This window comes from Chlamydotis macqueenii, chromosome 1 (genome assembly GCF_036417535.1).
Source record: "Chlamydotis macqueenii isolate bChlMac1 chromosome 1, bChlMac1.mat, whole genome shotgun sequence".
NCBI lineage: Eukaryota > Metazoa > Chordata > Aves > Otidiformes > Otididae > Chlamydotis > Chlamydotis macqueenii.
In genome coordinates, this window is record NC_141556.1 from 7695405 (window position 1) to 7714594 (window position 19190).

General features: G+C 41.3%; 1 protein-coding gene across 2 annotated transcripts; it reads left to right on the forward strand.

The window, feature by feature from the left end:
• PRPF18 (pre-mRNA processing factor 18) lies at positions 1-16238 on the forward strand. 2 transcript variants are annotated; one of them, XM_086745368.1, is made up of 11 exons: positions 1-96; positions 1262-1339; positions 1477-1503; positions 4308-4412; positions 5835-5948; positions 7744-7890; positions 9631-9699; positions 10770-10910; positions 11401-11472; positions 13396-13551; positions 15936-16238. In XM_086745368.1, exons 1-11 carry the CDS (start codon positions 31-33, stop codon positions 16014-16016), a joined length of 1056 nt encoding a protein of 351 aa, XP_086601494.1. In that variant the 5' UTR covers positions 1-30; the 3' UTR covers positions 16017-16238. The 2 variants fall into 2 exon arrangements, with proteins under 2 accessions (XP_086601494.1, XP_086601485.1); XM_086745359.1 differs by lacking the exon at positions 1477-1503.
• Positions 16239-19190: the final 2952 nt, after the last annotated feature.

The following is a 19190-nucleotide window of genomic DNA, read 5'->3' on the forward strand; positions in this document are numbered from 1 at the left end:
GCGGCGGGGTCTACAGTGGCCGGGGTCGCCATGGACATCCTGAAGCGAGAGATCAGCCGGAAGCGGCAGCAGCTGGAGGAGAAGGAGCTCGTGGGGGTGAGGGCGGCCGGGACGGGGCCCAGGAGCCGCCCGGGGTAGGGGCCCTGGGGGAGGGCGGCGAGAACGGCCCGAGGTGGAGGCTCGGGGCCGGGGGTGAGGCGGGAGCGGGGCCTGGGGAAGCGGAGAGGAAGGGCCCGGGGACAGGGGCTGGGGTGAGGGGATCCGGGGTGGGGTTAGGGAGGGTCAGGAACGGCCCGGGCTGAGGTTTGGGAGGGTCACGAGCGGCCCAGGCGGGGGTTTGGAGAAAGGGAGCAGAGTTGGCCCGCGACGGGGTCAAGGAAGGAGTCGGGGGGAGTGAGGGGGTTGGGGGCGCACACGCAGCCTGGTTTCGGGACCTCACTGTGTGCCTTTGCCTTTTGGAGCTGCTTTAGCTGTTTATCTCAGGCGCTGAGAGATGATAAAAATCTGTGCCGCCTTTGGTGAGGGACGTGTAGAGCCTTTTCCCCACCACCGCTGCAGAACGGGGTCGCAGAGGCGTCTGTGTGCTTGTGCCTTAGCGTACGAACACCCACAGCAAAGCCGAGCGTGCTCATGGGCGGCTGAGTTCTGGTTTTGGCATTAGTGGTTGAACTAGGGGAGCTGCGACCAGAGGCTGTCGTAGGTCAGGCAGGCAAAGCGTGAAGAAAGATGTGATGGTTTGTATTAATCAAGGGAAATGCTTCAGGGTGGCTGCAGTTGCCAGCTGTTGTGTGTCTGGAAGGTCTTATCAAACACATTTCTACCCAGGTGCACCGAGCAAGCTTACAAAATACTCTTTACAAAGGTGATTTCTCCCCCCTCCTTGATTTAGTGTCAGATGACATGTTTTGTATGGTTTATTTGAATAAGTTTCTTGTACTCCAACATGGGCCTTGTCGTACACGTCTGAAGAGAAGCTTTACGCTGATGAATACCATGACCTTAGATGACAAAAAACTTTTTTTTTTTTTTTTAAGTGCTGGTGAATATGTTGTTTTTTCTAGCCTGCTTATATGTATGTGCTATGAAGTCACTCTATATTGCTGATTTTCAGAGGTGCTTCCAACTAGTTCCTTTTACATGACAATGTAGCCATCTCTATGAGAGGATGTAGCTGAATTCACCGGATCAAGTAAGGAAGTTTGAGCCATTTTCTCCCGAGCATGCAAAGCTGTAGACTGTTAACAGTTCTCTTCTCTTCTAGGGAAATAAGAAATATTTTAAACGCAGTGAGTTAGCTAAAAAAGAAGAGGAGGCCTACTTTCAGCGATGTGGCTACAAGGTATGGTGGTTGTTCTTCTACGTAGTTGTGTGTTTACTTTGAAATGAACATATATGTCTACATTTTATTATCAGCAGTACAAATGTTGTTAATTATAATTGTTGTTCTTTGTTCAATCTGTTGATGTTATACATTAGCCTGTAAATGAGAAGCCACCTGGAGAGGTATGAGTTTCCAAAACCATTTTCAATGCAGGAAAAGATATGCATGATATACAGCTACTTAAGTTTGTGTTATGGTTTGGCTTTTAATTTTATTTATTTATTTTTTGTTTTGTTTGGTTTTTTTTTTTTGTGGAAAGCATGAAGTGGCTTGGGATCAAAGCTTGTCTGTCTTTCTTTTTAAATTGTGCTGGTAGGCATGAACACTGGATCTGATATAGCCACCTTACCCCCCATGTATCAGAAAAAAAAAATGGATACGTTTGGATAATTTTATCCCTTCAGATAATTCTCACAGTCCTCTCAAAATCTCCAAAAGAAATCAGTATAGCGTGAGCTCGTATTAAAACAATCTGCCAACTTTTGCACTCTGTATATTTGGGTTTTGGCCATCAACCATCCAGCATTGAAAGAGTGCAACAACAGCATTTATTTTCTTGCTGGCAAAATATTAGAAAACAATTGGTAAGCTAGGCTGCCTTTTGAAACAAATGAGTGATCTGGAAGGCTTTGTAATGGTGTCAGGGCAATCGTTTACTGAAAATGGAAAGAATGTTGTTTTCTTTTACAAGTGTGTGTGTCTGCCTGCCTGCCTGATTGTACGTGTATGGGAAGGGGTGCGCGTTCCCTTGTGGAAGATAGCGGCTCCTAATCTCGTTTGCTGCTATTGGGCACAAGTAGGAGCTTTGTTTTAAGTTGAACTTCACACAGTTAGTGACTTATTCTGAAACCTTGACCTGTTTGTGGAGTATTTGAACATCAGTGCCAAAAGGACTCTCAGAACATGCAGCATATAGTCATGAGAAAGTGTTCTGTGAATCCAGTCGTTCTTCCAAGTGGAACTGACTACGTGATGCTTTTTGAGCATTGGCTTGAGTTCTTCAGAACCTTACATGGCGGTTAAAATGCCATTGTCTGTGCTGCTGCAGCGCTGGTTTTGGTTTGAAGTGTAACCCTGCAAACGGTTTTAAAATAAGTTGCTTCTTTAAATTCAGTACCTTTCTACAGCCTCCCAGATTTCTATATTTCATCTTTACTACATTAGTAAGATGTAGAATATAGACTGATTTCTTTTTAAATTCAACTGCATTTTTGCTTTGCTTTGACTTAATAAGTTGTAATAATTTGACTTGCCTGAAAAAGAAAGCATTGAAACCAAAATAACTGTGGTAAAGATATTGCTTGTAACTTGGAGTCCAGCTGACAGAATGGATCAAATCTTTTCCCCCAATGCTGCTGTCTCTATGATTTCAAGAATGTTTGTAAGTTAAAATTTGTACGTATCCTTCTGCCGTGATATATATTTACACAGTTCTTCCATATTTTCTGTCCCCTGTCGATTCCTCCTTTGCTGCATCAATACAAGTTTTATTTTTCCCCTCCATTTATGTGTTAAGCATTGATTTGATTGTCCTTCCCTTGCTTGTTCCAAACACCTGTGGTTGTAGGATTGATTTCAGTGCTACACTAACAAACACAGATTGTAGACTGAATCCTGTAGCTGGAGCCACAGGGGTGGATCCTTACATCCACACGGAGTCATACTGCCATCGGAGTGCGAGACTGGTGCGTTGGCCTGAAAGAACAGAGAAGCTTTCTGCTTAAAAAAAAAAAAAAAAAAAAAAATCTATCTAGTACATTCATCAAACTGATTGACCCAAATACAGATTGGAAGTGACACTGTACTGCCTGTGCACAGGGAATGCTACCGGCTGCTGTAGGATTAAGTGGAGCACTTCCCTTTTAGCAAGCACGGAAAGGAAATAAATTCTAATAAGGAATCTAGGGAAAAAACAAGACGTGAGTGAGTACTGGAAATGTTTCCTTATTATAGGAATATTACCAACAGCAATCTGCTCATCCTGTCAGAAATGTCAAATTTGAGCTTATAAAGGGAACTGTAGTTACATGTCTGCAGTCTCAAAGTTACTTTGATCAAAGAGTTGTTTTGCATTATTAAAATGTTGAGTAATGAAGAAGGAAAGCTCTGTTTGATTCAGGGACCTGCTCTTAGATTAAGAGGAGTTGTTAATGAGATCCTATGCCTATGAGGAGTTGTAGGTGTTGGGGTTTGGGTTTTGTGTTTTTTTTTTTTTTTTTTTAACCCACAAGAAACTATGGCAAACTTGTTAGAAAGGTGTGTTACCTTAAACAAGCACCTCTCAAAACCCAGTAGAAGCCATGGATCACTGCTAACTGTACTCTGCTCACTGAAGCTGTAGGTCGTAAACATTTTAAGCTGACACTGCCACTGCAAAAAGCCGCCTCCCTCTCTCCCTGCCCCTGGATTTTCATTTCTTCTCGTGTGTCCATGCATGTGCTACACCTGGTGAGCTGGATGAGGAGGTTAAGTGGGCTGGGAAGGGTACCTTTCTTTATGTTTGCCGGATTATTTTCTGTTTGAATCATTTCCCCCATCTGGTTCATCACACAGCAATGCAAATGCTTTTGCATGGGTAAGGAGGCTAAAGCAGGGGCAGGAATCAACAGGCAGAGGGTGGATTTGCTCTTTTTGGCACCAGTGCTGACATCTGCCTGCTAAAGCGATTGCCACACTTCAGTAATTATCCTTTCCATTTGCTGTAGAGACTGCTTCCTGCAACCTGCAGAAGTGCTAATTACATACTGATACTTCTAAAAGCTTTTATTGTTCTGTAACATTCAATTCTAGACAATAAAAACTATGAAACTAAAGGTTTATATTGTCATATTAAAATCTGTGTTCCAGAGTTCTGTATTTTCACATTGCTATCAATACAGGGGTTTATTTCTGTCAGCTTATTAGTAACGCTGTCTCGTGAATGTAGGTACAGCAGGAAGAAGAGGAAGAGAAACCACTGACTTCTTCAAATCCAGTGCTGGAACTTGAACTGGCGGAAGAAAAGTTACCCATGACCCTTTCCAGACAGGAGGTAAAATCAATCATCGTGAACAGACTACTTGAGTTTACAGCAAATGCATCTGAGATTTCTTGTTAGGGCTATTTTTTCTAGTGAACTATATTTTTAATGGCAGGTTATGTTAAATAATAAGCCGCTATTATTACAGTCAACAGTTAATGATCATCTTCGCTCATCAAGGATCTGCTGTCTAATTGAACGTGCAGGGAGGTACAGATGGGTAGAGCCTCTGTCATATGGACTTGCACAGATGTGCTATAACATTTTACAGCTCTCAGATGACTTCTGGAATAGTACCCTGAATTATCTCACAGATGAGATCATCCAAGGATGTCACATGTCCCCTGAATTTTGCAAGATACTGGTTTTTTTAGAGGAGTGTATCACAGGACTTGCAATGTGGGCTGTTGTTTTCATGTTTGGCGTGAGGTTTGGTCTGAATGTCCTGTGTCACATGCAGGGTCTCGCTGCTCTTGATCTATTTGGGTGCAAGTTTTGGTTGAGGTTTAGGTGTTGCAGTGCCAGCGCTCTATCCACCTCTGGTTTTGTGATATATTTGCAAGTCAAATGCTTGCTGACATACAGCAAGACATTTGAATTGAATAAACAAATTAATGTCTCAATTAATTTAGTTTCTTGTTGTCCAGCAGTCTATTGGTGAAATGAAGTGGTGGCATGAAATGAAGCATAAACCCTTCTCTTGATCACCAGAGTATTACGTGGTGATTCATTTATCAATAAGCCTGTTGCTTGATACACTACATGAATAATGGTAATTATGAAGAGATTTAGCAAGCGGTGCATGAGATAAGGACTCAGGAGAGTAAGGTTCAGTTTTTGGCTCTGCCCATGACTTTGTGAGTCAATTGAGGGAGGCATTTTCACCTCAGTTGCATCTACTTTTAAAGTAACTATCTTACTGGATTATGGGACTTAATATTTGCCAAGTGCGTAAGGATGAGAATTTTCAGCAAAATTTCAGCAAAAAAAAAATTGTCTTGCAGATGTGCTGGGTCAGCCTGCAGCCTAGTTAGGGAGTATTTTTATTGCCCTGGACAAGTAGGTGAGTGAGATTATTGTCAAGTTCCTTTGTGATTTTGAAAATGTTTTTTAAGCTCTGCCAGAGGGATGATTTTTGTGTATTTGTTTAAACAAGTCAGAGCAGGAAGAAGTTAGGCTATACTGAGCGGCTTGGGGTTTTATGCAAGATTTAGACTGGCAATATTTGGAATGACCTTTCACTGAAATACCGTGGGAATTTTATATTTAGATTGTAAAGTGTCTGGAACATTTTTCTACTGCTTAAAATACTGCCATTTCCTCTCCAGTCCAGCTCAGCTTGTTATTCTAAGCAAAGTAAATAAATCCCTAGTTCTGGATTTTATTTTGCTTCCTTTACGAGTTTGCGTGAGGGAATGCTTTGATTCTTTTCAGGTTATCAGGAGGTTACGAGAGAGAGGCGAGCCGATCAGGCTGTTTGGAGAAACAGATTATGATGCGTTCCAGCGTCTGAGGAAGATAGAAATTCTTGCCCCTGAAGTGAACAAGGTAAGACTGCCTAGCTGTTAGTTACTTATTGTAGTGGGATAGCCAATGAGGAACCCTCTAAAAGTTACAGAAATCAGTTTCAGTAAAGGTTAATTCTCTCTCAGGCAGGGTAGTACAGAGCAGAGAGGAATCTGCTCAGTCTTGTTTATTGCTTGAGAAAGTTTGTAATTGTGCACAAAATTATGACATTTAACAATTCCTTGCACTGGACAGTTCAGCCCTAAGCCCTTTTCAGTTGGAACAGGGACCTCCGAGTGGCAGTAATACCCCAGCCTGTGCTGTAACTGGCTTTTTAACCAGGAGAGAAGACAGTAATTTACTGTTAAAACTAGCCTGTATTTGTGATTATTGCATTTCTGAGAAGGTACAGGTAAGTAAGAGGAGGACTGCGTCCTGTCTCTCTGGTATGTAAATGATTTTTCAAATCCCTTGATTCCAGAGCTACAATGTGTTAGGATAACTTCATTTCCTCCCCTTGCTGTTAAAGCAGCCATTGATTAAAAAAATTACTAAAAGATACATTGTAGTTTACTGATTTATTTCTTTTGTCATAAGAATTGATCAGTGAAATGAGGAGATACAGTGTGGGCTTGTTTTGCCTTCACTGTTAACTGTATTTGCAACCCAGCTAAGAGAGTAAAGGTTTTGATTTTCTTCCCTAATTTGCAGCAAACTGAATTGTTTGAAACGTCTTTGCTGGGGCTGCCCAGAAGAGGAAAGCCTTCTTCTGTTCAAGTCTTTTAAAAACAGATAAACAGATCTGAATGTTAAAAGAAAAAAATTGTGCGAATGAAGCTTCCCATCCAGTGACATCGACTACCCTAGTGGGAGTGCTGGGAAACAGTGGCTCATAAATAGGATTGTGTTGGATTTTTGTATGATATGTTTCAGTCACTCCTGTTGCTACGTGTTGCTTAAAATATGGATAGTCACTGTAACCAGTTTGTGATTCAGGCATTTTTAGACTACTAAATGATTAATAGGAGTGCTCCAGACAGTCAAGTTATGGTGATGGAAGAGGGGAAATAGCTATGCCTGTGTATTCCCAGTGGAGGGGCTGAATTTATCTTGGGTAAGAAATGCAGTACCCTTCAGTTTTATATTTTATGTCTGAAGATAAGAATGCAAGTCCTCTAACTGTGACTAAACTGAGTTTCTTGTTCTATTTAAAAGCAGCTCTTAACTCAAGCATCAGTTTGAAAACATATTTTTTTAATCACCTATTCTAGAATAGATTTTAAACACTTAATCTGTATAAATCATTCTGCTATTTAAATAATTGGTAATAAGGGGAAGCTGCATAAATGTTTCCTGTGGTAGTACAGACGGAATGTTACTTACCTATTTACAGCTTTTTTTCAGGCCAGATGTGAAGACCTGTAGAACTGATGATGACTTTGGTGTGTTTTCTGTTTGTTTTGGGGTAGTTCAGTGCCTTGCTTGGAGAAAGTGTCTTGAAGAAAGTCCTAGAAATTGAGTCAATCCTTCATGCTTTTCTGGTGAAAATACAGTAAAAAGTCTTGCTCAGAGGTGCAAACATTGCACAAGTTTGTGCATCTTCTTTTTTTAAGTACTGAAGCAATCTAGAAACTGTTCTTTGAATTCAGTTTCAATTCAGACAACAAAGCTAAGCCTTTATGCATGTTTTTACAGAATTTGGCTTTTCTTAAACAGAAGTTGGATGCTCACTGTGACAGTACTGAATGGCTTTTATTTAGTTGGAGTTGGGGTTTTTTTGGGTTTTTTTTTTTTTTTTTTTTTTTTTTTTAAATTAGTAATTTTTTGCCTTTTCCAGGGCCTGAGAAATGACCTGAAGGCTGCTTTGGATAAGATTGACCAGCAGTATCTGAACGAAATTGTAGGCGGCCAAGAAGCAGGAGATGATGAGTCACAGAATGACTTGAAAGTCCATGAGGAGAATACTACTATTGAAGAACTGGAGGTGTGTGATGGGTAGATTTTGATTAAGGGATTTTAGCAGTAGTATTTAATTACATTGTTGTGAGAACGCTTCAGGATTGTTTAGACAAAGTTATCTTGTTTCCAACATCTAGCTTAGGCATTCTGAAAAGTCATTAATATGTTTTGTTGGGAAATGTAGGTTTCTAAGCCTTGAGTTGCACCATAGGTGCCTACAGTGGACACATGAAAACTCAAGTCATCTTGTTTGCAACATCTCATCAAAATGGGGGCAGGACTTACCTACAAGGAAACTGATATACTTAGAATTTCCACTGCAGGGGCTTTGGAAGTAGAGAATTTAGTGAAAATACACTACCTGATCATAAATTCTAAAGCTTTTCTGATGCGTATTTGAAAGGGTAATAAGCTTTAGTACAGATGAATTTTCCTTATACAAGAAAGGTGGGCTCTAAAAAATAGACACACAGAAATAATGTTTCATATAAAAACATCCCGGATCTAAAAGAAGTGGTCATCAGAAGTAGGCAGATCACGGGAAATGTAGGAAGTGCAGAGCTGATGTGTCCCAGAAACTTCAGTGCAAATGACGACTATGTTCTGAAGAAATACCATGGGATTTTTGTAAGTGAGCAGAGAAGGAGTGCCATTAAATGCATTCAGCACCTGCTATTTTAAGGTAATGTTTTGGAAAGCACATTAGCTTGAGCTGAAGACTTTTACCCTTAATCTTCAAAACTCTTTGTAGAAATTAGTCATCATATCATCCTTCCAAAAGTGTTTAAGAAAAAACCTGATTCATGACTGGAAGCTTAAACAAATTTATTATTATTTGGAGATAGTCTTCAGGTTTTTTTTTGGTTTTTTTTTTTGTTAGGATTTAGTTTAAAATAACTATAGTACCAGAATGGATACCAGTTGTAATGGGGCTGCATGTTATCGATTTGTTATTCTCAAAATACTCCCTTTTTGGGGTAGTAGGGCAGGCTTGGTTTGAGCCGTGAAAGTAAACTTTTTCTGAAAAGTTTGAAAACTCCACAGTCTTAATTTTGTGCTACTTTAATTGCATTCCCTTGCATGTAAAGGCTTACGCTAAACTGGGTTCCAAATCTGGAAGATTTTAAAATAAAACTCACTTTGGAAATGTAGGGACAATGGAAATAGATTGTAAATCCAACTATACCTACTGAAAAATGTTTCAAAAAATTGCTGTTAGTATTAACAGTTTTGAGGTTTTGGCAGGAGGCTAGAGTATTGGAGCACACTACTGGGGTTTTTTTTATGATTTTTTTTGTTGTTGTTGTTTGGGTTTGGTTTTTTTTTTAGATTTGTTCCCTCAATTTCACAGTTAAATGAAATGGTAAGAAGCCCCAGTACATCAGAGAATTGAAAGAGCTTAACAAAATAATTAGGTTAATGATGGCTTTGGGGATCTCAAAAATGCAGTGCACCCACAGTTCCCTTTAATACAGTGCTGTCAGAGAGCTGCTAATTTTGCCAATAATTTGGTAGTTAATGAATGAAAAATTACTGTTGCATTGACTTTTCCAAAATAATCCTGTTGGCTTTTTGACTTAAATGTTTTTAATAGATTTCATTAATCTCTGTAACACAGATAGTTGTTTCAGTCTGTTTCCTGACTCGTGTTTTGGGTTGGTGGTGGAGTTGATAACAGCTCATGCTGCAGTGAATGCTCTGCTGTGGTGGGGGTGGCAAACTTCTAGGCAGCGTGGAAATCATTGCCTGTTTTGTCCTGTTCTAGGCTTTGGGAGAATCCTTAGGACGGGGTGATGATCACTATGATATGGACATCATAACAAAGTTCTTGAAGGTAACAAACTCTAGTAAATTAATTATTCTGTAGCTGTGTCTTATTTTTTACTATTATGCCGATACATTTCGTGAATAGAAGGGGTGGTTTCAGCTGCTTTGAGAGAAAAACTCGCATGTTATGCTTAAGATCAGGGGTTTTTTAAATCCGTGGCCTTGGTTAGTCATAATAGTGACTTCTGCTAGACCTGGGAAAGAGCTGTTGAGAGAGCAGCATTCTTCGAACTCTGGTCCTGCATTTCTAGTCAAAATAAATATGGTTTTGATTTCTGTGTGATAATTGAGGCAGTTGTATGTAGTTGCTTCTGTGTACTACTGTGGTGTTAAAGACTTCTGAGAAGTCCCTGCCTCCCTTGCCCAGGAACAGCGCAAGCTGAAATGAGGTGTCACCTGGTACGGTTATGTGAAATAAGAGCATTTTAAAGGAAGTCTACTGGCTTTGCTGAGGAAACAGGTTCAAGTGGATGGTAGAGGATTGTTTCCTTGTTTCCTGGCAAGAAGCCTGCATTGCCTCTCATATGAGTCAGCCGGTCCCTGTGTAACTATTGTGCTGATCAGAAGTCACAGCAAGAGTTGACACTTTGATTTCTGTTTATCAGATACATTGGCATTTTAGTAAGTTTGTCTGGGCAGTCAGAGCTCAAAAAAATGTTTTTGAGGTGGAGTAAAGGTATATTTGACATATTTGCCTTCCATTGTGTTGAATTTTCACTGTGATCTTTACTGTTCCTTAGGCTCCTTCACAAAAGTTACCTGGAAATACCAGCATTCTTCTTGTATTTCTGCTCTTTTTATGTACCCCTCTTCCCTCCCAGCACTGATTCCTGCACTGTTGTTTCCTTGTCCTTGCCTTTTTACACATGCTTCTCCCTCACCCACGTGTTTTTCTGATAGGGGGGTTGTTCATATCCCTCCTTGCCGATCCCTCTGACAGAGGTTTCTTGTCTTCTTAATTCAGATTTCTCCGAAAAACTCATTTTGGCCCGGTGGCTTCAACCCCTGTTCCCATCTGTTTTGCCGGGGAAGTCACTAGATGGCACTATGACACAAACTTGCTTGTTCCTCATACAGTTTCTTCTTGGAGTTTGGGCGAAGGAGCTGAATGCCAGAGAAGACTACGTGAAACGGGGAGTACAGGGGAAGCTGAACAGTGCTACTCAAAAGCAGACAGAGTCGTACCTGAGGCCACTCTTCAGAAAACTTCGGAAAAGGGTGAATCACTTTTAAATGTCACTGTCCTGCAAGACTTACTTTAGCTTCTGCTTTCAAAGCACCCAGTGGTTAGTGCTGGTTCCTAAGGTAGTGTTACCTTCACTGAAGAAGAGAGGGTAACTGAGTTGGTCAGGGTTTTTGTGTTTAGAGCCCATGACTCCCGGTTCTGACCTTTTTATCTTGATCAGTGAATTCTTCTGCCTGCCCACTGCTTTTCCAGGTGCTCCTTTATGTATCACCTGTTCATTGGGTTGCAACTATGACAGAGAATTGAGATTTTATTTTGCACTTTGCCAGTAGCTACTAGGTGTAACCACTTAACCTCTCGCTTCAGATGCTTCATCTAAATAATGAAGATGTTTTCCTTTGTTAAAGTCCTCAAGCTAGGGTAGGTGCTAAACTTTGTATAAATGCTGAGTAGGATGATTTTCCTCGGCTGCTATTCTGAAGTAAAAGTGTTTGGTTTTTTTTTTTCCTTCTTCTCCTGTAGACACTTCCTGCAGACATCAAAGAATCAATAACAGATATTATTAAATTCATGTTGCAGAGAGAATATGTGAAGGTATGTTTGTTTGCACTCTTCCTGCACGTTCATGCTGTCTGGTTCTAACAGATTGAGTTTATTACTTCAACATTCCCACTTTTATTTGCATTTTGAAGATACATAGATGGAAATACATGCAACATCTATTAAAACAAAATTTAAAAAGGCTATTAAAGGTTAAGCTTCAGGTAGTGTTTCATCCACAGCTTGTCAGAAGATCTTCTGAGGCTGGTGAAACTGCAGAGCTTTGCAAGCACAAAGAATATTTTTCTCAGAGATGGTTATATTAAGTTGCAGAGGAATCCTGTTTGGGAAACCTGATATTGTGAGGTTAAATGAAGGTATTGAATTAATAGTAATAGGGTGTTGATTAATTAATTACAAATTAATTGAGGTGAACTGAATTATGGAATATGAGACGCTGTCCCTTTCTTTGGTTGTGCTTACATTAGCTGGCCTAGTAAGGTTGAGGTAAGTTAATGAAAAGTTTTTCGACAAAGTCTGCTTACTGGAGGAGGCAGAAGCACTTTGGCACACGAGATCAAAGGCAGTGTTAGGTTTTGTTTGTAGCTGCCTTCAGAAGTGGAAATCAAATAACGATAGCGTTTGTTTAAGCAGCTTGTGTATGCAGAGGAAATTGAGCCTTGTTTTGCTTTTAAATTTCTAGTATTTCTTATTCTTGTGAGGACTTGGGATAATTTGTCAAGTAAGCAAGCAAATCTGCTTTTGTTACTGAAAAAACTTCAGATGGCCTGAGGCAAGTTGAATACAAATTATTTGAAAATAGAACTGAAAGTGTGGGATGTGTGATAGTGGGGTTTTGTTTTGGGGCATTTTTTTTTCTTCTGGTCATTATCATTGTGCTGAAATTCCCTTTCCGATGCCTTCCCAAACACAGCAGTGAGTGTGCAGGAATGTAGGGTATCTCGTGGGTTAATTGGCTGTGCTCCACTCTGTAGAGGTGCTTCATAGACTGATTTGGTGAGGGGAGTGAGGACACATTTGCAAGTTTTGGGTGATTTTTTTTTTTTTTTTTTAATTAGCCTAATGAGCCTTATGCTTTTAAAGACACTCATATTCTTTTGCATTTTGCTTCCTAAGAGACTTGTCTCTTTCTGGCTGCTGTTGGCTGCACAAAGCAAGCTCAGAAGACTAGTGAATACTGTCAGCCACTAATTCTTGCTGCTTTGTTAGATGAAATGCTCTAAAGATTTAAATTTTGAAATCAACGTGTGACAGTAGGCAAATGCCAGAATGCAAGTTGTCTGCTCATTGTTAATTAACCCTGTTGTGACAGTCCAGGAAGGGTCTTTAATGGCATGCTCACATACCATGTTTCATCACAAAACCATACTTAAGTCAGTAAGTAGGTATTTGATTAAGATCTATTCAGATCACCTGCCTCATGTAGATGAAGACCAAGTCCTGTCCCTTCTTCAGATTTACTCTAAACTCTGTCTGCAACCCCCTGCCTTTTTCGTTACTCAACTCCGAGTTTGATCAGTGTGAAATGGGAAGAAACTGCACCCACTGGTTGTTGTTGCTGCTTCTTATTGTGCAGTCTCTAAAGGGGAGGTGATGGATGAACTCTATATCAGTGATTCATGTAGCTGCTTGCTAACAGTGGAGGAATGTCCTGCTCCAAGTCCTTCTTGAAGCTGTGTTTCTGTAATTGCCTATATGTCTGTCCCCCTCACTTCCTGGTTCTCAGTTGTCATTGGTTTTTTTTAAGCTCTGTACTTCTTTTCCTAGTAATTTTCCCCTCAACTTTTATTCCTGTTCTTCCCCAGGAATGTTGTCTGACACAGCTGTATGTCAAGAAATGAGATCTTGATTGGGAAATTTCAGATTCATTTACTACTGCTACTGCTCTGTTCATAAAAATTTGTTTTCCAATGCTCTGTCTGTTTTGCTGAGTGCGTGTCCGCTGTATTTCTTCAGGCAAACGATGCCTACCTCCAGATGGCTATTGGAAACGCTCCCTGGCCTATTGGTGTCACTATGGTTGGCATCCACGCTCGAACGGGTCGTGAAAAGATTTTCTCCAAGCACGTAGCCCACGTTCTCAACGATGAAACTCAAAGGAAATATATTCAGGTAACATTAGCTTTGGAAATCCGAAGTTAGGGGATCTTTGAGAAATATTAGTTTCATAGTTACAGATGATGTGGTAAAAAATGTCCTAGAAGTGGACAGTTGCCTCAGTTTGGGTCAAGCATAACATCCGTTTCATAGGTGGCTCATCCTGGACCTGAAGGCTCTTCAGTGCTTGGTTGGGAATGGAGTCTAATGGAATTTTCTGCATCTTAATGATTGTGATCCTGTATGAACGCCAAAGTAGCTGTGAGGACATGCTTTGTTCTCCTGAGTTCCTTCAGTGCTTAACTCATGGTTTTAACATCATGCATGGAATTTAATACCGTGAAATACAGTCCTGCTGACTATTTCTGCAACTAGATAAATGCATTCATTTTTCAAAAATGTCTCTTTAACAGTATGTGCTCAAAATTCCCGTATTAGTTCCTCCTGTGCGTGTTCATACTTGTGTCATGAACTTCTTTTGCTTGTGGAATTAGCAGCGGTGGTGTTTTTCTTCTGACCTTTCAGTGTAGTGGGTGGACAGGTCTGAGGACACAAGTGTTCTCTCCTTGTATTGTTAAATGTATCTGCCTCTTGCCAGTTCCAGTTTCATTGAGATAAAGACCTTCTGGCTTAACTCTGAAGCCTCCAGAGCAGCATCATGGAACTCAGAGCTTCTGGCAGGGGCAGTTTACGTAAATATCTTCCTGCTGCGGCAAAAGGACTGTCATTGCTTTTCAACTCCTGCGGATGTCTGCAAGCAGATTGCTTGCAAAATGCAACTTCCCGTTCTGCCTTGAGTCTGCTTGTGCTGGGGCTACAAGTATAACCTTTGCTTTCTCTTCGCCTATATTTTTTAACATCATAACCTGATAAAATATCATAATGAAATCAGAGGAAGCTCCAGACACTTACGGAGCCAAGACATTAAATTTGACTAATTCTTTTGTGAAGTGAAAATTGGCCTGTGGATTATGCATCTTCAGAGACAGGCTCCAGTTAGTGTTAATACTTGCTTGGGAGTATTTAATGGATGAAATAGCTTATCTTAACCTAAATAATTTTGTTGTTAGTCTATGTTAAAAAAGGGATTTGGACTCTGAAGGAAGATTGTTGTGGGCCTCAGCATGGCCATCATGCTGCTTCTCCGATTTTGGTGAATAGTTGGCCGTCTGTGTCCAGTTGCCACTCTTACAGCAGAAAGATCTCTTCTCTGTAGTGTTGCTTGATCTCTCCGAACGTGCCTCGTGGAAGATAAGACGTATATGAATCCCCAGTTTATCCCTTCTCTGCTTTTGAGGTTACATCTGTTGGTCAAGGAAATCTTTGTGTTCATCTTCCCACTGTGAATTTCATATCTGTGCTTCTGAATTACACAACTTACTGAAGTGGTGAGACAAAATTGTCTTTAAACATACGTTCTCCATGTTGGTTTTAAATACTAGGTCTTGTTTAGCTAGTCTGGTTCAAACTTGAGCATGGAATATTATCTGTGCTCCCAGCAGTTACATCAAGCTAACACATTTCTGGTTTACAGTGAATCTGGGATTGTAACATCCCAAACAAGGAGTCATCATGGAGCTAGGACAGATTTTCCAGACTTGCCTGCATTGAAAAGGCCAAAACATCTTCAGAATCATTTTTCCCTTCAGTGAGGAGCCATCTTCCATGATGAGTGTCTAATGACAGGCACATGACTCACCATCCTGGAGTACAGTGTCACTGCTAAATTACACTGCCACCACTACAGCTTGCTTTCTTCTTTGTTAGACTTTTCTGTGTGACTTGAAAGAAAATAATCACAGGATTTCTATCATGTTGGGTTTTTTTGTAATGGATGCCTTGAAGGAACTGAAGAGAAAAGTCAACATTCTGCCTTTTTTCTTGATTACTTCTTCAGTTTGCCTCCGTGGTGTAGGTCAGGTGTGGTGCCACCATGGGGAAGAATGACACCTCTCCTCCAGAGAAGTCGTTCAGTTCTTTTTGTAGCTGTGCAGCATGTTTTGGTGCTAGAAATTGCTTTTTGCTCTATAAAATTACTTTTAATATTCAGTTTTCTTTTAAATATCTTCTGTTGTCGTAATGTTATTTTCTCCCTTGGTGGGGAAGAGGAATTAAAGCATCACTGTGATCCTTCACTATGAATCTGACGTGAGGGACTGAGTCTGTGGTCTCTTTGGTTATGCCACAGACTCCTCTAATATTGGAGATAACTTGGCACTTTGCAGGCGGAAAGTTTCATAAAGCTTAAAAACTGGAAAAGGAACCAAATAAAAACAACGACCCCAAAATAGCAGCCATTTGTTTTGAATTCTTGGTATTAAACTTAAAAATACTGTAGACTGTTAAGTTTGACAGCTGCAGTTTTATGACAGGATTGTCCTTGTTTTGTTAATTCCTAGGGGCTGAAGAGACTCATGACCATTTGCCAGAAGCACTTCCCAACGGACCCATCGAAATGTGTGGAGTACAACGCTTTATGAGGCCCTGCAGTGTCCAAGGCGTGACTCATATTTTGATCTCCAAGACCCAGAGAGGATTGAAGAGACAGAGTTTGTGCTTTAACACCAACAGGAACCTAGGGTGGGCTTTGCGAAAAAGTATAAAGCAGCAGATTTTCTACAGCTTCCTTTTTACAAGCCCCGTTTACTTAGATTTCTTTTTAAATCTATGGTTTATGGTGAACACATCCAATATACAGCAGAGGTTTTTTCTTTTTTTTTTTTAAGAGATTATGACCAGGACAATGAACAATGCTTTTATTTCAGTATGTTATTCAGGGAACCAGCTTTAGGTGGGACTCAGCCCTGCAAGGAGTGTATGTGGAGCTTTTTTGGCTGCTTTCCCATTGGAGACTGATGTGGGGAGATGATTAGAGGGAAGCAATTGAATCTGAATCTTGGTTATTTCTGTAAATATGAACACTTTAATGGCTAATCTTTCATGTGGTATTTATCAGGAGGAAAAAAAAAAAAGTTTATATATTTCTCAGCTGAAGAATACAGCCAGCCTCAGTGCAAAGAGGTTTTGATCTTGAATGCATCTGATTTGGCTTTTTTTTTTTCTTTTTGCAATGACATTTTTAATATAAACCTTCTGGGCTTGGGGGAAGTAATCTTACAGCTCTTGAGGCTTTCAAATCCCATTTTATACATCTGGAGAAAATTTCAGCCTGCTAGGCAGAGCAGAGAAAATAATTAGGACCTCCCATGACCACGCACAGTATTCCTAGCAGCCACAAATCTTTACCATTGTGTGTCTTGACTGAGAATGGTGAAGATAATCACAGAAACGATGATACAATGATGTCCCATTCTTCATGAGTAGTGAAATACTGAAATTTTGATAGTGGTGCTGGTTGAAAATCTTAGGCTGAAATCATGTGGGTTTTTAGTTACAAGAACAGCAGTACCTCTGCAGCAGTATTAACATGTCCTTCTCTTAAGGAGGCCTTTCTAGGACCTACAGTGAAGCTCCAAACAACTGCCACTACCCACACTGGAGAGAACCCAGACTGCGCATCTCTCTGGCCTCGCACATCCAGTAGAGCCGATACAGAGGCCACTCCTCTGCCTCTGGAGAAGCCTTTTCTGTGCAGGGGAGGGTCTGGTCCTCGCTGCCTGAGGTGGGATTCAGGCAGGTATTTGGTGTCTTGTTACTGCTCCTGTGAGGCAGCAGGTCTTCTGGTATGTTTGGCACTTGTGGGCTGTGGACTTGTAACTGTTGAGCTGCCACTTCCCGAAGAAACGTGTTAATGTTCGGTGTATTGGTTTGTCTGAGTCTTCACCCCGACTGGAGGTGTGCAGCAGGAACTGGTGCCCTCTTCTGAAGGAGTTATCTGTCTCCTGTGGGTATTCACCACGTCCCGTGGCACAGTGAAATGTGATGGTGGGGGATTTCTGCTGGCAGTGAGTTGGGAGGGGTATCTTGAGGAACTTCAGTTTCTCCTGGAGACTCCCTGTATTCTGAAGTGCCTCTTTGGACACAGGAGTTTCTCAGTCTGGAGTCTCTGACCCCAGAGAAAATGTCAAGAGCTTAAACAGTTTAGAAGTAATAAAAATGAGGGTGACAAGAGCTAACCGGTGTCTGGGGAGGGAGGAGCCTTTGGGGAATAGATGGGGATTTGTGGGGAGAAGCTGGGCAGGTGTCAAGAGCATGGAAGAGTTTCATTAACAGCAGTGCCTGGTGATTTTTTTGCAGTACTCCATAGAGGTACTGTCTGGAAGTGTTATTACAACAGGAGACATCTGTAACACCACAATTTTGTCCATCTTCCCACCCAGATGATTTCCTGAGCTGTTTCTAAATCTTCATCTTGACCTTAGTTTTGAACTCTTTAAATCATTGAGGACAATATTGTCCCTTGTTTAGAAGAGACATAATTTCCTTGGAAAGGGCAGCAAGTCAGCAGCCAGGGAATGGTTTAGGGAGCATTGCAACGTCTGCTTTAGAGCGAACTGGATTCCTTATGGCATCTATAATAGTATGGGATAGGTTTTCCCCTCCTGTTTTAGAGGTAATTATTGAGGAGAGTTTTAATGGCACCCTCAGCGCCGGTTTGAATGGGGATGCACCTCCTGCAGGGATGTGAATTTGGGGTTGGAATGTTTTAGTCTGATCAGGTTTTAAAGAATGTAATTTAAGCAATGTACCTCCTTGCTGACAGTCCCTGAAATACAGCCGCCTTGCTTGAATGAATCCCATGACGGAAGAACTTTATCCCTTTGCAATTCGTGGAATGGCGCTGCACGGGGAACTGAGGAACTGAGAAGTACTTTCTCACGGCATATCTGTGTAAGAGTTTCCAGCTGTCCGGCATGTGAGAGCCAGCTTTGGTCCTTGGGGGATTGCAACCGGGGGGGACACTGTTACGGCAGCTGCTTTTCATCGTCGGTTGGAGGCTCTTTGCAGCTGGATGGCCCCAAATTACAGCTACCAGACCGTGATCAAATAGTTAATAGTGGCTTTTGGCCCAAAAAATCCCAAACGCACATGTGTCTAGTTTAGGGATGAGTGGGTGTGGTGCAGCTGTCACAGTGCTTGACAGTTTTTGTGGGGAGGGTATGTTTCAGTTTAGCGATTTAGACTTTTCCCTCTGGGCTTCTCCAGATGTTTGCTTCTGATAATTCTTGCGTTAGGCGGGAATAACTCGCCTGAATCCAAAGACTTGCAGCCTTAGGATGAAGTCATGCATTCACCATAGTGATGTCTGGAGTGTTTTTTGGGACTTGAGTGCCCATGGTCATTTGTTGCAGCCCCCACCCCTTCCCTAGTCTGGCAGTGGAAGGGGCTGTATGAGGTGGTACTCCCAAATTATGTGGTATCTACCTTATCTGTATTAACGTGCCCAGTGGTAGTTAAATGCCCTTAATTCCTTATTTGCTCGTTGTCTGTACTGCTGGAAAGGCTCTTAGGATAGATGTATGGGATCAACTTATTTTTATTGAGGAGCTGGGTTCCTCTTCTGCTAGCTGCCAGATCATCTCCATTATAGATCCGGTCTTGCCCAAAGAATGACTTCACTTCTCACGGCGGGGGGAGAGCATCCCGGCTCCAGGACCTGGGGGCTGCGTACATGACATGGCGCCCTCCGAGAGGGCTGGCACAAGGGTGCCAGCACTGGTATCACATCTAGGGCAGGCGGTTGGGAAAGCCAG

What these genes read in the sequence shown, in the direction of transcription:
- PRPF18 (XM_086745368.1), top strand. Translation starts at nt 31, where the DNA reads ATGGACATCCTGAAGCGAGAGATCAGCCGGAAGCGGCAGCAGCTGGAG. An exon ending in AGGAGAAGGAGCTCGTGGGG is followed by an intron (nt 97 to 1,261) that starts GTGAGGGCGGCC and finishes CTTCTCTTCTAG; the next exon opens with GGAAATAAGAAATATTTTAA. An exon ending in TTCAGCGATGTGGCTACAAG is followed by an intron (nt 1,340 to 1,476) that starts GTATGGTGGTTG and finishes GTTATACATTAG; the next exon opens with CCTGTAAATGAGAAGCCACC.